This window comes from Eutrigla gurnardus (genome assembly GCF_963514095.1).
Source record: "Eutrigla gurnardus genome assembly, chromosome: 5".
Lineage (NCBI taxonomy): Eukaryota > Metazoa > Chordata > Actinopteri > Perciformes > Triglidae > Eutrigla > Eutrigla gurnardus.
The window spans coordinates 16512470-16535986 of NC_139919.1; the positions used below are offsets into that span (position 1 = coordinate 16512470).

General features: G+C 41.6%; 2 protein-coding genes across 5 annotated transcripts in view; one reads left to right on the forward strand and one right to left on the reverse strand.

The window, feature by feature from the left end:
- The first annotated feature begins 1818 nt into the window (after positions 1 to 1818).
- LOC311013846 (solute carrier family 4 member 11-like) lies at positions 1819 to 21526 on the forward strand. Of its 2 annotated transcripts, none has more exons than XM_084010091.1 (20): positions 1819 to 1894; positions 9712 to 9762; positions 10537 to 10632; positions 11030 to 11073; positions 11359 to 11578; positions 11702 to 11783; positions 12055 to 12178; positions 12654 to 12869; positions 14687 to 14771; positions 14936 to 15061; positions 15154 to 15267; positions 15658 to 15790; positions 16068 to 16141; positions 17032 to 17311; positions 17896 to 18002; positions 18329 to 18494; positions 18667 to 18840; positions 19440 to 19635; positions 20338 to 20507; positions 20814 to 21526. In XM_084010091.1, the coding sequence occupies exons 1-20, from the start codon at positions 1834 to 1836 to the stop codon at positions 20878 to 20880; spliced, it is 2586 nt and encodes an 861-aa protein (XP_083866217.1). In that variant the 5' UTR covers positions 1819 to 1833; the 3' UTR covers positions 20881 to 21526. The 2 variants fall into 2 exon arrangements, with proteins under 2 accessions (XP_083866217.1, XP_083866218.1); XM_084010092.1 differs by lacking the exon at positions 1819 to 1894 and adding an exon at positions 6133 to 6279 and having other exon boundaries at positions 20814 to 21525.
- A 150-nt stretch (positions 21527 to 21676) lies between these two features.
- The window catches only part of LOC311013850 (ecto-NOX disulfide-thiol exchanger 2-like), a 160740-nt gene continuing 158899 nt past the window's right edge, over positions 21677 to 23517 (reverse strand). For all 3 annotated transcript variants that reach the window (XM_084010108.1, XM_084010107.1, XM_084010106.1), the window contains one exon: positions 21677 to 23282. In XM_084010108.1, the coding sequence (XP_083866234.1) occupies positions 23151 to 23282 (132 nt within the window). In that variant the 3' untranslated portion in view covers positions 21677 to 23150. The remainder of the gene's footprint in view (positions 23283 to 23517) is intronic.

Here is a 23517-nt window from a genome sequence, read left to right on the forward strand (position 1 = left end):
TCCTATAGCACCATCATGAGGCCACATTGGTAGTTTCGAGTGAAATGTCTTGATAACCGTCAGATGGCCTGCCTTAAAATCCAGTATAGACATTTTTGTGTAATAACTTTGATGTGAAATAATAACTTTAATTTGTCCAATATTTTGGTTTATGACCAAATACCTGCAACCAATGATATTCACGTCACCCACAGCTGTACTCTGTGTGTAGTGCAGCTGGTCAACATTTTTATACCTGCTGGGTCCTTGTATCTTTTGGTCATTCAATTTTACCTTCACAATCGCATATTAAAAAATATACAAAATAGTGGTTATCTTTATGATAGATTTTTGATACGTGGAGTATATGGAGAAAAAAAACAATTTAGTGATTTGTGAGCACAAGATATAATTAAAACGTTCCTACATTGTGGTGAATTCATGCGCACAAGACAAGTGTATAGAGAGCCAGCCCAGCTGCAGTCTCTAACTGGAGTGATGTGGAGCCACAATGACACATGGCAGATCTGCTGGTGCAGCCAGCATCAGACTGTTGTAAATCAACAGGACCCCTCTTGCTTATGAGCACATCAATCGTGTTGTTTTCATTATTTATTTACTGCACTACAGTATTTGCCTTACTGACCAAATGTATGTTTGGTTTAACTGCTAATGTAACTACTTGAACACATACTGCTGTTCCGGTTACCAGTCAGACAGCTTGGTGAGTTTTTTTGTTTTTTTTTTAAGATTGTGTGAAGTGTCTTATACAACAACTTTGAGCGGATTGCTTGCGTTCATCGCTGCTTGTATTTTCATTTATTTCACAATGCTTTAAAAACCGTTGCTAGACAGGGGGTGTTCAATTTTGAGTTGTATTCATTCATTCAATCAACCAATACAGCAGTGGTTGTTGCCGACACACCTGGCAGATTTGCACCCGACCACGTGCACATCTCTAATTTAAAGTGTTAGTTTACTCTCTTGGCAAGCCTTTGATTAAACACTGCGAAATGAGATGAATAAAATCCATTCGGGGATAAACGTGAGAATCAGGTAAAAAAAAGTTGATAAATGGGACACATTTGCATCTGAACTAAGTTCCTACACACACTCCTTTGGCAGCAGGAGGATTCAGTTGAGTGGAAAAGGAATATTGTGCAATGGGAATACGTTGATACACTGCTGTCTGCTGGAGGAAGCTGACACAATAAGTGACGGATTACATGTGAAGGTAGATGATTGCTGTGAATCACTGCACGTTGCATAGGGAAGTGACATCTGTGTAACACGACGTATCACTCCTACCGCCGCTTTTCTATATTCACACACAGATGTGTCTGAAGATGTGTGCTTTTCCATATTTAAAGGACAATAGCGCCTCTGTAACGACCGTCTTTTAACCCCACCTTGGCCATTTGGAACAGCTGGAAACGTTTTTGACTGAAGTCGGACAACAGCTCATGGTGGCATTCATTGTTTAGCATAACAGTAAAGTGGTAAATGTCTCACAGGGCTGCAGCATTTAAATATGAAGGAATCCCAGCAGGGGTTTAAAGTAGTTTCCTCACACCTTATGTCCCCTTCTCTTTGTCTCGTCTTTCCCCCAAAGCCCACCTTCACCTTCTGCATCACCTTTAGCGCATAAAAGGCAGCTTGACTGTGATTGGCAGGGAGGACATTAAGGTGTTATTCATTGGTTGTGACCCATTCCCAGCTACCTGAGGGCCTGCCTGCAACACAGCTCAATGCCGCAACTCTCACACAGGACGTTTTGCAATCTCAGCTCTGTTCAGGGTTTTTCATCGCCGTATCCAAAATATAACAGATTTATTTTGCAAAGATCCCAGGTTGATGAAGAGAAAAAAGGAGGCGGACGAGATGTCAGGAGTCACTGTGACCAATTTCTCTGAAGGTAAGGGTCATAAAGCTGAATCACATTCAGACCTGAGTCCAAATAGTATCTGTGAATGATCAATCGTGTTCTTTGCATTGTGCTTTGAGGACCAGATGGATGGATTGTACCATTCAAGGACAAGTTTGGCTTGTTTTAACAAGTTAAATCATATTTTAATGCAATTATTATTAGATGCCTTGTTCTTGTGGACTGGTCTGTGATCTTATACTCCGGATTTAAATCGTATTAATTCATTTTAACTTATCACTTGCTCAAAAAAGTATGATGCTTTTATGCAGTGAACACTGTTGATTGTAGATGTGATGACCTTCGTAGACAAAAGGTCACAGCGTGAACTCGATCAATTTAAACTCATTCAGAGATGAACGGAATCAGCGCAGAAAAGTGTTTATGTTGGACTTCATCACTTCTTTGTTGTGTATTGATTTTTAAGGCACCCGGTGAAGATGCGAACACTTATTTTCCTCAGACAAATCCAATCAACAATATTACAACTGGCATTGATTGAGGACAAACAGGAACATAAACATCCAATGTTTTATTTGAGGAAGAATGAACTCAGTTAGTTTGTACGGAGTCAGTCGATGCTACATTTCTCCTGGCTCTGCAGTTTGAACAATATTCTCACTTCACAGTACATGTGCACATATTTAATGGTTGACTGCAAAAATGATTACTGTAAGCTTTGCACTCCTTTGTGCACTCCTGTTACACATTTATAGCTCTTAGTCAGTAAAATCAACAGATTTAATTCAGTAGCTCTTATATGACGCCCATTACTGAATCATCAGCCACCTTTAAGCCTTTCTGCACATTTAAATTGAATATTTATTTGGTCATTTTGTTTCTTTTATAACAAATAATGGGAATATCATGCCTGTTTCATGTTTTGTGCTCCAACGGTTCTGCCCCTCAGGTGATCTTGTCTGCTTGTTTTCCACAGTTCTGCCCCTCAGGTGCTCCTGAGTTTGATTAATGTTTCACCGTCCACTAAGCCAAACTCACTGTGCACTTGCAATGAACCCCTTGACCACAGAACATTAGTTTATTAATGCAGCATTTCATTGCTTCCCTGGGCTCTTTGTTAGTGATGCTATGGTCACTGTTTGACTTATTGCTATGCCAGCGATGAAAGTCCACAATACATACTTCATGTACAGACTCTTCAGATGTTGCCGAGCTTTGAATAACAAAGAGTGAATATGTTCCTTGTGCTGATAGTTCCGTCGGATTGTGGAGATATTTGTGTAGTTAAAAAGAAAGCATATCAATATATAAAGGTTCTGCTTGAGTGTGTAGTAATAACGGATGAGGTGTTGAAGTCAGGAAATGAGGCCTACAAGTGGATTTGTAAACTAAATTAGCAACACATTCTCATTCCAACTCATGACTTTTAACTTTCACAAACACCGGTACACCAGCCTCCCGGTTGAAAGTCCTGTGTTTGTTTGACCCTCCCACCATTTTGGATCTTTTTCAGTCTTCGTACGTCATCACACTTTATTATTACAATTATTGTTACATTGTAGCTACTTGAAAAACCTGTGCATCTCAACGCTAAAGGGAGCCTTTACGTCGGTATCAGATGCCCTGGGAAGGAGACTTTACAGTTATACAATTTGATTCATCATTGAAACATGTATATTATATAGTATATAATAATATGAGAGATAAACAACCATTTCCCCTGATTGTAGTCCTCCATCAGCTCGAAAGCGTTCGCAACCGTCCAATCAGGAGACCAGCACTACTTGCTTGGTCAAACCCTGTATCACTTTAGAGTGAGAACACTTACAATAATGTGCTTCTAGCCTTTCACTGAGAGAACGTCTATAAAGCAGAGACCCTGAGGAATGTGACATTTAAAGTGAGCGTACAAATGAAAAATACAGTTTCTTCTCATTAAATCCTCAGCTGGGTCAGATGCAGGCCGATGCCATGCTGTTTCTGAACAATAGACTGTGCTGCCATCTCATGGCAATGAAGGTTAAAGTCATGCCTGCTAAACATGTTTCCCAATTTTCTGGGGACTTTTCATTTCTGGGGACTTGGTTTGTTCTCTTTGCGTTCGACCACCCATCGAAATTCAATTACAGAGGACCTAATGTTCACGCTGTCACCGCCTTTGATCATGCAGGTTTATTGTGAGTAATTGCATCACCAGTTTGTACAAAGGCAATTTATTTGAATGGAAAATTAATTCTCTGCAGTAGGTCTTTTATTCTAGAAAAGGTAATTTCGTTTTTTTTTTTTTTTTTCCTGTTGTGTCGCTTATTTTAACATTTAACCTTTGCAACTAGATTTGTCTCCCACATTGTCAGATAACAACACAGCATTACAAGTGCCCTAGTCAAAGAAATAAGTGGAGTTTGTTCCTTCAGGCTGATCTCAGCATTCCTCTGGAATCACACTTGATTAAAACAAAACAAAAAACATCACAGTCTGCATAAACAAGTGACTTCTGTCACGTTGTCTCCAAGAGTTCAGCTTTATTCAGTCAAATCAGCTCTTATAGTCTGCTGTTTCTTTCTCCGGCTAACAAGTAAAAGTAGAACAAAGAATATAGTTCTGTTTTCAGGATGTAACATAATTTGAGCTCATGTCATGGTGTGTTCACCAACTGCTGGAAGTACTAAATGGATTAAATGATTATGATGGAACCACTTTACACAGTTTCATTTTAAATGAATGAAGAACAAATCATGAAGTAATAGTACATTAACAACGAGTGACTCTGAATCAAGAACTATGTACAGATAATAAGACACAACAGACAGCTGGCAAGGAGAATTATTTTAAGCCTTTTAAAAATCTGCATACTAACTGCTTAATGAATCAACTCATTCATTCTTTATTGTGAGCATATTGCTCTCTGTGTGTGCTCTCTGATGTTACAAAGAAATGCATCATTCACATTTGCTATGTAATTGCTTGCTATGTTTGTGTCAGGTAACTGACAATTAAGTAGCGTTATACCAAAGATACAAGGCATGTTGCCGTTGGTCTGTAGAACAACTACCGCCAGTGGAGCCATTTTCTTTTTATCTCTTTTCAACTTTTGAGCAGCAGGTCGGATGGTGAATTTATAGACCAACATCTGGGGGCAGTGTGCCTTCAGTTTGAGCTTCTATACTTTCACCAGGTCTGCTTTTAGTCCGTTATTGTATATACATCATGATAGTCCATCCTTGACAAAGGTCTGACAACAGATTTAGCTCCTCTCTGTGTTTACCTGAGTGGTTACATTTAGTTAAAGGTGGAGCTTTCGACCACTAGTAGTGCCATAAAGTGACAATTTTAAGTAGGTCACTTTTTTTCTGAGGTTCTTGCACATACAATACAGTACATAGTTCTGCAGGTTGTCAATCAGCGCAATTCCACTGATTGACAATAGGTGGCAGTAACCTGCCAAGACACACAGCAATCTGCTCACATAGGCAAGAAAAAAGAACACTGGAAGATATTATAAACAATGTAGGTTTAAGATTCTTCCACCACAGCATGCTCTGTAAATGTTTTATAAGGTAGAAAATGCATTCAAGAAGATTATTGGGCCGAAAGGATACACACAAACACCACACTGTAGTTTGGTGAGAAACTGTGAATGTAAAACCATTTTTTGTTTTGTTTCCAAAAGAAAATTCCAGAGGGCACCTTTAAAGTTTAGCTATTGTAATGGAGCAGTTTAAAGTGTTTGAATAACGATGGTAAATGTGATGTTAAATCTGTTCTGTAAGTCTTATTTCTTTTCCCATAAAGATAAACTATTGAGGTGTTTGGGTAAATCGCCTACAGTTTCAAAGATAGTGCCTATAAGCAATCAGAAAAAACTGTAATCTCCTCCCCACACAGAAAACACTCAAATGAAACACAAAACTGGACAGGATAAGACAAATAGGAATGAACAAACATGGAAAAGAAAAGGCAGAGTGTATAATTTTAAATGATTTGACTCATTTTGAGCAGACCCTAACCCTAACCCAGTACAGTGACAGATTTTCATTCTAATCTATATATGAAAGCTACTAAAATAGCATTAAAAGCAGAATAACACCCTCAGACCATAAGATCCAGGGGCATCCCCCCCAATGGATTTACTTATTTATACAATTCCAGTTCATAGGCACAAGGACCCAGCAGAAAAAAAACCACGCCTCTCACCCTCCCCACTCCCTCTTCCTGCCCTCCTACTTCCTCCCTCAGACCCATGTGCTGCTGGAGGAGAGGCATGTGTGTTAAGATATTGAGAGATCACTGGTGAGTAGCCTACAGGGTGTTTGGGAGCAGAAAGAAGGATGATGGGTTGAGCTTCGGAAAGTGTCTCACCTAAAAAACCCCGGAGACCATGGAAGCCAAAAAGGTCCTCCATTTCGTGCCATCTGGTAAGTTTTACAGGGTGGAATGTGTTGAGGAGGTCTTTCATGGTGCAACCTGAGCCAACTGTGTCAAACACGTGGGGAAACCCAGCACCCATACACGCTCTGAATGTATGCTTTGTGTGCATGTGTGCTGATAGCATCTAGAAAAACTGTTTAAAAGGGTTTTTTTAATATAGCGTGGGCTTTCATCTTTGATGTTTAATCATTTCGTAAAACTTATTTTTATTTGCCTGCTTCTCTGGGTGCTATTTTAATTCTTTATGCCCTTATATTCTTGATATTGCAACAACGGAATATGAGCAAGATGCTTTTATTGCCAGGAGAGTCAGACAGTCAAAAGGATATGGGTCAATATTTACACTCTGGCAATAAATGGCACATGTATCTGTCATGGAAGGTTATTACAGTAGACTTGCTGCTTTTCTTTGTCTTATGTGGGTTTTGGACTGCTGTTTGAAAAAAAAAACAGTGGTTTACCATCTTACCATGGAAGCTATTATTCACTATTTCTTAACCATTTTAAGACCAAACTATTAATCAATCAATTGGTAGATCAATACTGGCAACAAGTAAAAATGTATTCTCTGTTCAGTGCCATTAATGGGTTAAAAAGTACTTGGATTTTCCCAGGTTGAGGATTAAGAAGATTATCCAGCAGAAAAATGTCTTAATATTGTAATCTGGCGTTTCCACAGATTTAAAACATTTTCTGTTTGAAGTTGATGATGATTTGATACAATGAGTTTTCATCCAGACGTCCTATCAAACCTACAGCATCCCCATCCTTTGCTACTAATATCTCCAGACTTACCGCTTTGATGCAGGTTTTATGTCAACCGCCAAGAACTGAGTGTTAGTCTCCCAGAGGATGAATGCCGTATGTCACACACACTTCTTTGACATCTAAGTGAGAAGAAAACACATTCAGATGTGTACTTTGGGTCTTGAAGTTGTGTGACTATGATTACCATTGGTCCAGTGGTCATATCCATTGTGCTGGATAACCAAACAGCAGGTCGTTTTTATCATCGGCCTTTGAGGTGTTGAAGTGGAATGAGCTGTAGTTCCTCCTTCCTGTTACTGGCTTTATTTCAATATGAATGTGTACATTGGGACCTACAGAGTACACACTGTTCATTGCACAGCTGCCCGCACCGACCATGCGTCGATGCAAAGCACAACATTTACAAGCAGATTGTCATATTAAGAAGCCAAAGGCTGCAAAGACCCTGTATTTAGGAACGGCGAGTGCCTTCGTCCTTGGTGTTTTGACCTTGTACAGTTCGGCACAGTGTTCTCAGCTCCTTTTTGCAGAGACCCAACAAGGATTCTTCTGTTTCCCATTACTCAAGGACTTCCACTGCCCCCAGGTAGTGGCAGGGATACATGAACCATGCACGAGATCTGAAGAGGGCCTTGTTTTTTCCAGTGAGATAGTTGAATTATACACAACACCGAGATTAACCAAGTGGTTTGTGTTGTTCGAGTTACAACAACTGTAGATTTCAAGGTTCTGAGAGAAAATAACGGACAAACTAGTAGCTGGAAAATTATTTTTGAATAATTACATGTTGTTTGACCCACAAATTAAATCTTAGAAACGTTAATAAATAAACATTATTTTTTTAAATCATGGCAAAACGACAGCGAGGGCATCTTTATCTTGATGTATTTCTGACATATTTAGCCCAAATGTGTGACACATTTGAAGGGAACAATACTTGTTGGCACCACCAACAGTTAGACAGACAGATATAATATAGATATTGAATAAATAATAAAAAAAGAAATATCAATACTATGTTTATAATACACAAATGTTAATATTGTGTCAATTATCCAGAAATTACACTTTTGTACATTTATGGTTACAGACTCCACCAACAGGAAGAGAAAAGGTCATTGTTAAATCAAAACCATCTTTTCTCTACCTGTAAACTATTCATATTATTATAATTTTCATCAATTAACACAGGACACAGGATAAGAACCTTGAAAATGTTTTTTTTTTTACAATATCACAAAATATCACCAAAACATGTTTTGCAATAGTTCACAGTAGTTCACATAGTGTCAATGTCAAAGGTTTGTGAGTAAGTGAGGAAGTCAGCCGTCCTCCAACAGGAAACCCACAGGCGTGAGCCGTCGTAACACAGGCCTCCAGAAACAAGTTCCTCCTCTGATAAACCTCTACTGTAGCAGTCTACTGACTGAACATTGAGACAACGAGGAAACAAAGGTGAGATTTCCCACACTGTCAGTTGAGAAATGTCATTACAGTTTAGTGGAAGTCAGTGTCAACTGTTGATCCCGCTGATAAGATAAAGTGGAGAGTATTTACAATAAACTTGACCTTTGTCTTTATGAGATAAGACAGAAAAGGTCTCAACCAGGCAGACTAAATCATCCTCTGGTTGCCTAAGCTGGTCGGCACCCTGTTGTCTGTGCAGACTCCTGTGAAGAGGCCTGGGAATGTTCTGTCTAATCTGCTTTGAGATATAGCCTTGCTCTGGAGGCCCCGGAGCCAATCACTGCCTCAGGCAAGGAAAAGCTCATCTGTACAGCTACAGCAGCGATACACGACCGGTATATACAAACATCAGACACAGCTGGTGTTAGATTTTCTTTGTAACCGAGAGCGATTGGCCTCTTTTCAGTTTCTCAGCATGCACCAGTTTTATCCGCATCCTTGTTTCACATCTCCATAACTGGCATATTTCTATTTCCATTGCTTCTACCGTATAATGCGCCTAATATTTTTAAAGGTCGTTAAGGTCCGACTTGCAATAATGATTCGACAAACTCAGATATTTAAATTTCTGTCAGCAAAACCAGTGTTCAGCGGTGGGAGCAGCTGCAAAGGTTAACGCCTGCTGGTGAATCCATTTGGTGAAGTGAGGGCTGCGGCGGCACACAGGTCAGACCCAACGGGGTCAAACTGAGCCCGTCAGTGTGTCCAGCTTCACACAGGTTTAGCAACATGCGTCAGTTTGTGTTAAACATCTGCAACGAAGAGATGCCAGTCCTTTAAATGTTAAGAGGTTATGGTGTTAAAGCCTGTGGACTTGTATTAAGGTGCTGATCATGAACCCTCATTGTGCCTGGTGTCAAATGGAAAGGGAAGAAAAAAACAATGTGTTAGCAGCAAACAGTTAGCTGGTGAACATAGCCGGGCATTTTGCTGACATTTCCTTCAGGAGATGGTGGAGACCAAAAAGGAGCTAAAATATCGGACTCACATTCATCAGCGTATAAACAGGACTTCAAATGAATTCTCATGTGGCACCGAATGATCAATGTATAGATAAACAACTGATGGATAATGTGGTTTACGACTGCTCACACAAACAATAATGAAACCCTCGAACATAAAATACATTTAAATAAAAAAGTGAGCATGAATTGTGTGAATAACATCTGTCTTTTTTCCTACAGAGGCTTCATCCACCGGGAGGTCCAAGAATGGATATGTTTTCCAAGAGATGGGTGCGTAGCTGCAGTAACGCATGTTATTATCCACTTTGATTGCTAGGGTCAGCATCGCTCATGTTCTTATACCTACATTATAGTACAGAGCACATTTTCCACTGGTTTCCCCTTCAGGATACAAGCTAAAATACAGCACTTCTTCCATGTGTAAATTCATTGCAGCAGCTATTTATGCTAATGCCAATACTACTCGCTGCTCACTGATGACCCATTTCACATGCTGGGGAGCACCGCCAGTCCCTTCGCTGTAATGTTGAGAGGCTAATTAATGGGGAAATAATGAGGAATATGATCTCGGAGTCACTGATGAGGTGGGAATAATCACAGCTCAAAGCTTTGCTCACGAAGGGTTAAGGTTAATTCTCTAATTCTGTCACTTCTCCCCTCATAGAAATGTGTGATCAAGATGCCATATTTATCTTCTATACAATTAAGGAATTTAAGAGGGACTGCTATTGTTATATTGCTGCATGTCTGGTTGCAGGGGTTTCTTTTATTGGTTCTCTCGCTCCCTCTCGCTGTGTGCTTGCCAACAGATGGCAGAGTGCTGAGAGGGAAACAAATGGTCCCTTAGACGCTGATAATGTGGCTGCTGCTGCATCTTGACTTTGACACAAAGAGCAGTTGAGTCTCACTGTTAGGCTCCTCGATGAAATGACCTTTGCAGTTACTCAATTTACTGCAGCAAAAAAAACAAACCCCAGTGATTCTGACACAGAAACTGGAACGTGGTTGATACTCCACTGTGACCACTTGTGTTTTTCTCCACAGAGCTGCAGGATGGCGAACAGGAGGATTGTGGGCAAGATTCGCCCGTCACTCACAAGGACCACATCTGTGACAGCCAGATCCAGATCAGCACTTCAGGTGTTTAAATAACTAAAAACGTTGTTTTGATGATATAAATTAGAGAGAACAAATGCCTCCATCGTTCAACGACACACATTAACAGCTCATCGGTGTGCTGTGATGTTACTCTACATCCTGCTCTTGAGACTTTGTTGTCTGAGAATAATTCGCTGCCTCTGCAAATTGGTGTGCTCAGCTCTGACTCCCTGAATCATAATAACTGAGACAAAGTTCATGGTCGTGACCAGGCAGCTAGTGCTCCCTATTAACTATTAATACTAGAGAGACATTTTGCTTATTGCTAAGAATAACATAAGGAACATCAAAGAAGCGTTTTCGGTGGAGATTAGAGCAATGATACGAGGTCGGAGGCTGAGACACTGTGTGCAAGTATTAACTTTGCTTTTATTTGCAGATCCTGAATGTACCGGATTTGGGCTTTTGAACACAACAAGGAAAGTAAGTTTGGCTTTTCCTGTCACCCTCACTCTTCTATCATACATATCACTGCAGAACAGCAGCATTTTACATGTCTTTACAGAATATACAGCCCAGAAAAGATTGTTGTCCCCTTTCAAAGCTAAAATCCCCAAATGTCAGCTCATGCTAACTGAGAACGGAGCTAAATCCCAAAGCAGTGACCTGGGAGGAAATGTGTAGATTCCGTTGCTGTTGGGCAGAACATTTGCACCATGACATTATTGCATCACCAATCACATTTCCTTTGTTCTCGGCTCACGCTAGTATGTGAAGCCAATGAACTTCCAGGAGGAAGTGCGCGCCCACAGAGACCTGGACGGCTTCCTGGCGCAGGCGAGCATCCTTTTGGATGAGAAAGCCGCCACTCTGGACGAGGTCCTGAGGCGAATGCTGGATCACATGGTGGAGGACGGCAACGCGAGCTGCGATGTGGACGAGGTCATGAACTCGCTGTTCACGGATGCGGGAGGGAGGGAGTTAAATGGTGAGCAAAAAAACAGATTAGAAGCACTTTGACGTGTGAGGCGTCCGCTTCAGGGGATGCTTGACATATCGCCGTTAAAGCCTTTCTTCCACCGTTCACTGCTACGCTTTTATGCTCCTGCAGTTCACCTCCTGTCAGAGACCATTCAGGGTGTGACCGCTACTTCCACTGGAATCCGTTATCAGCAGTCCTGGCTGTGTATTCTGTGAGTTCATCTGCAATCATAGTTCTGTGATCGGGTGCTGTTGTGACTAATTCCTCCAGCCTCTGGCTCACTGAATGTTGCAGAGTTCATTGGACTGTACAGGGACAACACAGCAAATCTTTTCATTGGAAAAGTCATTTTGTTTTGTCTTCAGAGGGGGGGTGGGGGGGGGGGGTGGGGGCTCTAATATACACCTGTCAATACAGAAAGCTGCACAATAAATAATTTCTACACCGTTGATCTAAAACAAATGATTTTCCATTCAATTAAGCTCCAATGTGAGGAGCCTGCAGAGGCGCCACGTCTGCATCGTCCGCCTGGAGAAGCCTCAGAACTGGGGAGTCAACTGCTGCGAGGCCCGCTATGTCCTCCTCATCCTGGCCCCCCCTCGAACGGTTCGGGCAAATTCTCAATCTTATATTCAAAACTCTCCTTTTTTTATACAGCAATGTGGTGCAGAACAGCAACTATTTTGTTCATCTATTAGTCAAGACATGTTTGAAATCCAGCCTTTCCATGATCTTTGGATTTCGGACTGTTCATTGACAAACAAGCAATTTGCAGGAGAAACTGGCATTTTTCAGTATTTTCTGACTGTTTTATTTTATATAATAGAATCAACTAATAGAATAGGCTAATCAATAACAAACTAATCATCATTCTCCACTCTAATCAGGTGGACACAGAGAAGCAGCGTAGTTTTGGTTTGACGTTCGGCTCTGGCTGCTGACCTTTGTTAAATGTCAGCTTAACCTTCATTATCGATGCCACACGAAGCAAAAAATGCCACAACACATTAAAGATTTATGAAAATGTAAGGCCGTGTTGAAGTAAATTTAAAGAAGTAACTTTCTCATCATCGTTTTTCAGAAAAGCACCAAGACGGCCATCGAGCTGGGGAGAACGTTTGCCACGATGCTCTCTGATATTTCCTTCAGACAGAAGCTTCTGGAGGCCAAAACCCAGGAGGAGTTCAAAGAGGAGCTGATCTGCCAGCGACAGCAGCTCTCCATAGTCACCGAGAAGCCAGCCAAAGAGGACTCAGAAGTGGAGGACTCAGATCCACGTCGAGGGAAACCACTTCAGGTGTGAAAGAACAAAGCAGGGATATAAAACACACAGTGACATATTGGATCTCTGCTGTAATCCATGCAGAAAGACGTACTTGTAATAATAAGAAGTGGCAATGTGCCAAACATGGGTTAAGGACGTTGTCTAACTATAGAACAATGACTAATATATTACAACACACAAACATAACTGTGCCTAACAAGGAGTTGTCACTTGTAAAAACAACATTTATATTCTCCACCGACCGTTCCCCCTCGTGTTTTCCCACTCCATCCAGGCATGTAAAGATGTGAGGCAGTAAAGCAAAGTAGCTGAGCCAGATTATCTGATTATCCTGTTTCCACACTCTATCAGCCAGGCCCGAGGAACGAGAAGCAGCTGGGCAACAAACCCAAAACGCTGCCAAGTCTGCCATGGCGCTGGCAGCAGAATGTGTGCAGCTTTATTTAGCCATAAAGTACTTCATTATGTCCAGTGTTTAAATTAAGAGGAAAATGTGCAGAAGAGGGAACACCCAAATACCGCCTAGAGAGAAAGCACGCAGCCGGGTCGTAAAAGCACTAATAACAGGTCGCGGTTACACCTGATGTCCGGAACAAAACAGCATTTAATTGAAGGCCGTTGCTTTTTTTTAACCTGTTTTGTAATTCTGAAGTTGTATAACCCAAAAAAACGATGATGATGGACACTCGGGTGTGCCAGTATCTCCCATCTTACTCAGCTACAGCATATTCCTCCTCAGAGGACCCATTATCCAGCCAGCACATGGATGAAAATTCATTTTTAATTTCTAAATGTGTTATTCCACCACCTTCTCTCCCTCAATAAAGTCAGTCAGAGGTTTTTTTTTTGTGTAATCTGTCTACATGTGGCAATGTGTGGAGTGGAGGGTTGTATTAACAGTAAAAGTATTAATGCAAAATGTCCCCTTGGGCACCATTAAAGTACATCATTGGATAGATTAAAGGTTGAGCAGGTGATTCTATTCAGAAAAACGTTCAGTTCTATTACTTGAAAACCTCGTAACCTACCAGTAGCAATGAATACATTAAATGCTCTGACATTAAACAAAAAAAATGTAATATGTGGCCGTGGCAGGACTATAAAAACCCTGTCCAATCAAAAAAGTTGGGCTGGAGAAAAATAATTGGATGGCCTGCCTGTCTGTCAATGCTTACTTCCTGATTGCACACAGTCTGCCGTTCTGGGGGCTTTAAACAGGTCTGAATGAAGGGGGCGGGACTTTTTCTGTTTGGCGATGCGTTCAAAGTCAAAGTCTCTGTGGTTTTTCCCAAATGACCGACTCTGCCTTTAAGGTAAATTAAAATAATGAAAAGGAAAAGCACTCATTTGTGAAGCTGGAACCACAACATGCTAAAAAATGACTAGTTAATGCCAAAGAATTGCTGTCAATCAATAAATGGGCTGATGGGTTTTTTTTGTTAACTTGTAACTCTAGCTGTCAGATGCATGTAGTGAAGTAAAAAGTACAACATTTCTCTCTGAGATGAGTAGTGGAGTAGAAGAATAAAGCCGCATTAAAAGTCAAAGTACCTCAAATCTGTCCTTTAGTATAGCACTTATTTACCACTCACATTGATAGATGACTTGGTGTATTTCTACATGTTAAAATCTTCAAGAGGACAACATGATTGCTGTCGTGATAACTTCCAAAGCTGTAAAGTGCGTTCTCACATCATAAACCATAAACCTTCAAACTGATGCATTTATTATCAAACGTTTTCCGTCTTCCCAGTAGACTGGTCGTGTCCTAAACACGTCTTTCTCCACTCACGAGTCTAAATGAGTGAATTCTGACTTTTCCTTCACAGTGCAAAGAATTCTTTAAAGCCGGCAAAGGTGTTTATGAGGACCTCCGTCGCAGACTCCCTCTCTACCCCTCAGACTTCACAGATGGTAGGAGTTAGATCTGGTGATACCTCCTAAATGAAAACATATCAGTCTCACTTTCCTGCCTCTGGGACAAAATTGTGAAATGCCTTCTGTTACAGTTACACTTTGAAGATGTCTTCAGGTTCTGGCTGTTATCTCTTTAATAAGCCTTTAAATCATGAATCAAGGTATGAGCGGGAAGGATCGCTGTCTGCTGAAGTACACCACCACGGCTATCTTCCTCTACATCGCCATCCTGCTGCCTGCCATCGCCTTCGGCTCACTGAATGACGAAAGCACAAGGGGAGAGATAGGTACCGACTCCTGTCTGCGTCCCGTGATGTTATCAGCTGTTTAATCTGAGGCATTAAAAAGGAAAGAAGTGACGTTTTTGTTGCTTTGCCAGATGTTCAGAAGACCATCGTTGGCCAGAGCATCGGAGGGGTGATCTACTCGCTGTTTGCCGGCTCACCGCTCGTCATTCCGCTGACCACGGCGCCGCTGGCCATCTTCATCAGCGGTGTGTATCGTGTTCAAACAGACCAATCAAAAGTCATAAAGGAACAACCAACACTTCTCCCATACCTCCCCTGAATGGCTGTCGGAGAACGTTACCATACAAACAAACACTATCCTCTTGATCTGATGAAACCTGCTCTTCCTTCTCTGTTTCTTCATGGCTGGAGTCCACTGGGGTGCAGTGGGCTCGGCAGCTGGTCTCAGCTGAGATGCACGGGGTCATTTTGATTTTGCATGCTGGCTGCCTTTTCCTGCTCTATTCTCTCCTTCTCTGTGGCGTCAGTGAGGATACAGCTTGACTGATTCTCCCCTAAATGCATTGCAATTGGTAGACAAAATGTTCTTAATTGTCATGCAAACACAATTGTGTGCTGATGTATGTTTTTTTTAGTCATCAGGGGGATCTGTGACGACTACGACCTCAACTTTGATGCTTTCTACGCCTGCATCGGTTTGTGGAACAGTCTGTTCCTCATCCTCGGAGGCTTGTTCAATGTCAGCCTATTCATGAAGCTCTTCAAACGGTGAATACACGACACCACCTTTGTGAAATATCACGGTAATATACGGTTTATGTAACTAAGTGCGTGGCCATGCACTGAGGTGAGGTTACTGGTAAGAGAGGGAGCGCATCTGCTATGACTTCCTGTTTTCAGACAAAATTATTAATTTTGTTTAATGTGCACTCTGGGCCATCGTGTCACCTTGAACGGACTGTTATGACTGCGTCTGTTAAAAAAACAACAACATGAACGCTCAAGCTGTGTTTTGTTTTTCTCCTCTACGTTTGTTATCTCCCAGCTCAACAGAAGAAGTCATCGCATTGTTCATATCCATCGCATTTGTCGGGGATGCAATAAAAGGCACCGTCAAAAGTAAGTCAAGCCGAGGTCAGACTTCATTAAACACGTTCTGAATGCTTCTGCAGCTCTTTCTCTCTCCACACTGTAAAGGGAAACATCTAAACGCCCCTCATGTCGTTTGTTTAAGGCAACGCAGCCCAGCGTATAAACATATCCATCATGGACTCTTTAGAGGAAACGCAAGCATGAAATCAAACAGGCCCCCTGTGTGTTGTGGGAAAACAGACATAATAATGTCAACATAATGCAGTCTTTTCCACAGCTTCTATTTATATCTTTTTTCCACAAGGGTTTGTCACAAGACAAGGAAATGAATGGATGAGCTTATGATGGATTCTTTACAGTTTTCCCTTTCCTCCTCTTTAAGCCTCGGGCCATTGCCGTTTTCTATTCAACTACATCAAACTGAGCAACGCTTGAATTCAGTGCACTGCTTGTTTGTAAATGTGTCAGTCTTCACGCTGGCTCTTGTTGTTTGAGCGGCAGCGTGTTGCTGCCACTATTTGCTCAGTTTCTTTTTACAACAACAAGAAGAATAACTTACTCCTCTTTTTACAAGTTCCCTTTTTCACATTAAAACAAACCAAACAATGAAATAAGTCCAAATAAAATGGTAAAAACCAACAGCATGATGGCAGCGATGCACGTATGTATTCAAATCTGATTTGATTTGAACTAATAGCAACAAGAAAAGCATACTCCCCCCCTGTATCTGTGTTGGTCATGTACGCTGTAACATCAGGTCTACATAAAATATTGCCTCCATGTGAAAAGGGTCTAAAAACGAGAAGTCTCTCGTTATGAGCAACACGCTGCATTACCTTTGTCCCCGATCTCGTCCCTATTATTTTTAGTATTAGTAAAATTTGTATTTTTCTTCTTTTTTCTCCCTCATTTCCTAGTCTTCCAGCACTTCTACCACGGGCCCACTCTGGCCACCACAAACAGCACGCTGGTGCTTCAGCAGATTAATGAGATCCTTGAGAACATGAAGAACCAGACAGGAAACATGCTGGGGCATCATAATGAGACTGTGTCACTGGCGGGACACTCAGAAGGACATGCGTCCATCTTCCTGCCCGAGGCTCTGGTGTTGACAACGAGGGAAAGGCCCATTCTCTGTCTGCTGCTCATGTTGGGGACTCTGTGGCTGGGTTACGCCCTCTACCTCATCAAGAGGAGGTAGGTTGTCGGTGCCACTTGATGCTTACCCTACATTCAAGAAGGGGATTTCAAATATGTACACCACCACATCTATCTGACAGCTTATTGTTATGTTAGTAGATTGTGTTGTGAATTAAACTACCAATAATTATAATTATTTTGACATAAAAGTAGAACCTACATCAATATAACTCTTTTAAAAACACTATTAATGGAGGACTTAATCTGAATCTTGCATATTGCAAACCCAAAATACAAGAATGTACTTGAAAATGAGCCCTCTATGTCTCATTTCAATAAAGGATTGAGCACTTTAAATATGAATAAAAATATATGTACTTCTACAAATGTAATTAGTGATTTTCCACCACTGCATGAAGCAGAACATATTCTGGTTTGTAATTATAGTTGTGAGGATCGCAAAAAGAGGGAACATAAACATCCCATTATTTCCCCCTTCAGGTGAAATAATGTATATGTGAGGTAGATGAATGTGTGTATTTCCAGGACCCTCGGATTCATTTCCAAGCAAAGAGACAAAGTAAACACAGTAATGTATGAATATACTCACATCATTGAAACGGCTTCTTCTCCCCCCACAGCCCGTATCTGAACGACAGAATCAGGGAGGTGGTGTCTGACTGCGCTTTGCCGATCTCCGTGGTGATATTCTCATTCATCGGCTCCTACCTCTTCCTTGACATACAGCGTGAGTACAGAGCTCTCAAATAAAAGGACCGATAGAAGAGTTCCCTTGAGACGCCGAGTCACAACCTTGGCACAGAACAACTTCCACTGTTCATAATGCCTTTGCTAGAGGTGGGAAATAAAAGGAAAATATTTGCTTTCAACCCAGCGGGGGGTTCGGAATCAATGTGGGTCAAAGACACAGGGTTGAATGTTGCTTCTAAAACAAAGTGCACCGTTTCCTTTTTATTTTATTATATAACGTTGTCGCTGTTTTACCTGGCAAATTAACTAAAACTTGAGATATGAGATATATAACATGTTCTATACATGTTGTGCTCCTGTTAGTTCCTGTGTTCAGTGTCCACGATGGCCCCGTTTTCAACTTCCCTCCATTTGAAAAGCTGTCAGGAATGAACATGCTGAGCGCGGTCGGGCTGGGTTTCCTCCTCGCACTGCTAATCTTCATCGACCAGAACATTGTCATCTCACTCACGCACGTACCAGAACACAAGTAAGAACACCATTCAGGGTTTAGTTGCTGAACATGTTCCCTTTTCTTAGTTCTTGTACAAATCTCAAGTCTACATTGTGTCTTCTGTCACATAATACGTTATATTGTACTGCTGCAGTCGTTCATCGACAAACCACTTGATTCTCCTGTGTGTGTGTGTTGTCTGTACCAGGTTGCTGAAAGGTACAGCCTTCCACTGGGACTTAATGCTGACTGGCTTCATCAACATCCTCATGTCCTGTCTGGGGTTGCCATGGATGCACGCTGCCTTCCCACACTCCTCCCTGCACGCCCGTCAGCTGGCCAAAGTGGAGCAGCACGTAGAGAATGGACACCTCTACTCGACGTGAGTCAAGTCAAGGACAGAAATCCAGCTGTGCTGTGAAAGACATCCCGCCTGAAAACAGACTTTTAGCGGCCTGCTTGGAGGCTTTGTAACAGAGGTGTTCAATCACGTCAGTCCATCGTCATTCGGTGAAGTCAATTCATTTGTGATGCTTCTGCTTTATTCATTTCAAAATTAAATATTAAAGTGGACCATGAGATTTGAAATGAGATGAGATAGAAAAGAATTGCTTTGATGATCATTTTTGAGTGCAAACCCCAAACACCAGCAATAAAAATAGTAAAAGATGCAGTAAAAACAAAAATATTATGAACAAAAACATTTCATTTTAAGAATATGAAAATTAAGTTGACCATTTGATCAGACTTTTAGTATTTCTAACATTTGTTTGCGTATATACTGCAAGCTGATTGTAAATTAACTTTTAACTTTCCTATTTTCCTTCGAAGAAGAAAAGCTTGGAAGGTTCCCAAGATGCATCTGAGGGCTAATATGATGATTCAAGGGATAAAAGAGAAAAAAATAAGGACTTATTAGGATGGATAGAAAGTGTTTATGAGAATACTTAAGTGCTTTTTCTTTGCCTTTGTGTCAAACAGTATCGTCAGTGTGAAGGAAACGCGTCTGACCTCTCTGGTGGCCAACATCCTGATCGGCCTGTCTGCTTTCATGCTGCCTCTTCCTCTGCAGTGGATCCCCAAGCCCGTCCTCTACGGCCTCTTCCTCTACATCGCGGCCACTTCGCTTGATGGGAACCAGATGGTGGACCGCATGGCCCTGCTGCTTAAGGAACAGGTGAGCAGGAAGGACACTGTGTTTTGATTGGTTCACGTGTTGGCTGCTCAAAATGACACGCGGTGGTAGCTGTTTATCAACTTTCATGTGCTCGGTTTCCCTTTTACACGATTTATCGATTGCCATTGTACAACACACGGTTGAGCAATGATAAATGCAGTCTGTAGGAGAGATCAGCTGCTCTGTAGTCTGGTGGTGGGACAGCAGTAGGGTGACCAGGCTGTCTGGTGTCGGTGTTGTCCTTATCCTAATACTTGAGCTCTTCACAGGCACCTCTTGTCACCAATATCACTGGTGCTCGGTTTATGAGAACTTGGCACAGCAATTTTGACTTGTTACGTTTTCTTAAGACATTCAGCTGTTTTTGAGGATTGGAGGATGGAAAATGAAAAAAAAAGTCTCATTATCACATGATAGGTGCTATGTTGTTATTACTATACACTTTCACGTGAGAAACTGGTGCTCAACATACCAATTTATCACGTCGTAACGAGGTAGACTAATGTTGTGACAGGAATTGTGTTTGTGAAATATTTAGAAGGTGTTATGATATAACAAGGTAATGTGATATGTTACAACAATAAACACACTTTGTGGAACAAGGTGATAATAAGTATTATCTTATTGTTAAAGAACACACTTTTTCCAAAAGAAAAATAATCTAAAAGAGCATTTTAACCCCCTCGTTCTCTCTTCGTCTAGACGTCCTATCCTCCAACGCACTACATCCGCCGTGTGCCTCAGAGGAAGGTCCACTGCTTCACGGCCCTGCAGATGATCCAGCTGATCATCCTGTGTGCCTTCGGGATGTATCCTCTGCCCTACATGAAGATGGTCTTCCCCCTTCTGATGATCCTGCTGGTCCCCATCAGGTAAGACAAGCCCGCCAACAGGGGGCAGAGCGGGAAACCGACACAGTGCTGCCAAGATGGCTCCATATTGACATTCGGCTAAGATTCCCACGGAGCTTTAAACCTATTCTACACATGGAGATCAGTTTACTAGTGGAAAGTAAGCTGATCTTCATGAAAGGCTGAGGGAGCTTTTTATTATCATTGGGTTTACCTCAGCTTGGGTTTGGACTCTGCACACTTTGAGCCTTAGAAACTGGGGACTCTTAGATACTATTTCATATACAACACATGTAACGGTACATTATCTCTCTGTGTTTTTCTCAGGACCAGCCTGCTCCCTCGAGTCATCGACGCCAAGTATCTGGACATCATGGACTCCCAGCACATGTAGAGCAACACCGTATAAAGGGTGATTCACGTTCTCCAGTCGGAGGAGAAACAGACTCAGAACTCACCGATTGCGTTACAACTACACAACATTCAGACCGCAAGGTTTGGATGCAGCCACTCTGCTGGTGACCGGATGACCATTTACACCCATCTGAAGCTTCCTCATCCTTCATCACACGTCAAATGTCGCTGATTTACTTTTAATATGGAACGTTACTGCATCTTTACTGTATTTCACGATATCGTCATGAAGGAGTTTCTCTTTACGTGCTTCTTTTTTCACACGTCTGCCTTAAGCTGGTAACTAATTAAGTTAAAAATGTTTTTGTGGTATTTAAAAAAAAAAGTTTTGTAATTTAATTTAATTTTGACATCATGTTGAGTTGCTTGGTCTGTGTCTTACTTGGGTTTAAAGTGCGATGTGGATGAGGGGATTTCAGGGTTTCACCACAGTGAACATTTAATGAAACCAGAAGGAACGTCTCAGAGTGAATTGATGAAGTTTTAATCAACCAAACGAAGCCAGGATATGTGCTCCAGCTGTTTAGATGTGAGACACATAACGTGATAAAGTATGTTAAACCTAATTTGTTCTGTGCGTTGTAATGTTCAGATTCAATCAAACTGTTGTCACACAAATAAATCCCTTTGAAGGAACCGACTGAACACTTATCATTAAACTGAACCTGCTCGATATTAAAATCTAAGTACTTAAAATCTAAGTACTTTTAAGTACTGCACCACCAGTCTATGATAGAGGAGCAGAAGAGCACCTTCTCAAACACCATCACACGCAGCATCAGCACAATGCCATCCTTTATTGAGGGAGGGGGCAGACAGTGAAGTCAACAGTAAAGCTCTGATTGTTAAATGTGTCCAGTAGATGGCAATAGAAGCTCACCTTCAGGACGGTTAACCATCAGGCTGATGATGGACGTGTACTCACCAGCATATTACAGCAAACATCAGGCAGGTTGGTATCATCCAGCATAAGAAACTGGTAGAATGACACGGATGGTCATTTCCCAAATTTCACCATCTTTAGATGTTTTGTTGCATTATTTATTTTAATCTGTTTCAAACCACTTTAAAAAAAAACCCCAACTCATTGATGCTTGAATTTAAAATGCACGCACACACCGCCTTTGATGTGCGAAAAAGTGTTATTCCACCATAAACGCATCAGCCACTTCACCATGAATGTTTTCCAGACACGTATTAACTGTTTGTACCGAGTGCCTTGAATAAATTTTGCGGGAGAAAATCAACGGCTTGTTGGAGCCCTTCTGACGAACAAAAGGAAGCTCATTTTCACATTGTGATACAATGAAGCTGTGAACGCAATTATCATTGGTGGGTATATGCGCCTGACACTATAATCATGAATGCAGCAGAAGAAAGGAGTTTGTTTCAATTCACAATCAATATTTGGGAATTAAATTGTGCAAAGAAAAATAGTCCCTTTGTTGAATAAACCAGACCTCGAAGGCACCATGTGTATGTAGTCTGATAGCCAATATGTGTCCTTTTCTTGATTTATAAAGAAAGAAAAGCATTCATTCCGTCATTTTAACATTTTCAGCATTTAAGGGCCCCATTCTGGGCTTGATTACTCTCTCCGCTGTTCACTGTCTGTTTGAAAACTGACTTATGTGGCACCAAATAGGAGTGTAATTCAACAGCGACAGATGTGTAAACAACTAAAAAATCAACCTGCATCTGTCTTGTGAGCACTTTTAACAGCCTAAGCAGGACGTAGAAGCAAATATAACAATTTATTTCACATGATTGTACAAAAAAAAGGAACCCAGAGAGTTTTGAGGTTGCAAGTAGACCCTGATGACCTTCCTGTGTTGCCCCTTAGTCCATTCTGCCAGTACACCCAGCCAATGTTGGCCTTGACTATAAAAGACCACCAAGCCTGTGACTCTGCTGAGATTGGGGCTTTATGGTCCCATGTAAAAAAAAAAAAAAACTGAAAGGACAGAGTGTGAGATGACGTGACTGTCACCATAGAGAAATATCCACTTCTTGGTCACCATAGAGATGCCGCCAATTAATTCGCCGTCACACAAAAAAAACGGTGTATTTATCTCTCTGCCACCTACACAGAACACCCCAATCCTGATCTGAGATCTGCGCTGAATAATTTGTGCTCTTGTCTGCACGGGAGGAGTCCGGCATCTCCACATTTCCAGAGTGTCCTCCGTGTACCTGTGTCGCCTCGTCTGTCCTCTGTCGTCTTTTCCAATGTCCCGGAAGTGTCACCGGCTATGTGCTCTTGATGCCCTGGAAACCGCAGAAGCTCCAGCGTTTCTTCAGACTGGCTCCGACGCCGGTCAGCTCCTGTCTGAAGATGCAGGGCAGCCGAGAAAGAAGAGCCTCCACCTCACCGGTGTTAATCTGTGGAAGCGGAAACACACACACACACACACACACACACACACACACACACACACACACACACACACACACAGGGAGTTAGGTGCCACACAAATTAATGCACACTCACACATCATCTTACACCTCCACTGATCACACCTCTGCTCTTCATTTTCATCGTGCTTACCTTCAGTTCTCACACATTCAACTTAAACCAGATGAAAAGGGCAAGCAGCGAGACAATATGAGCGACATG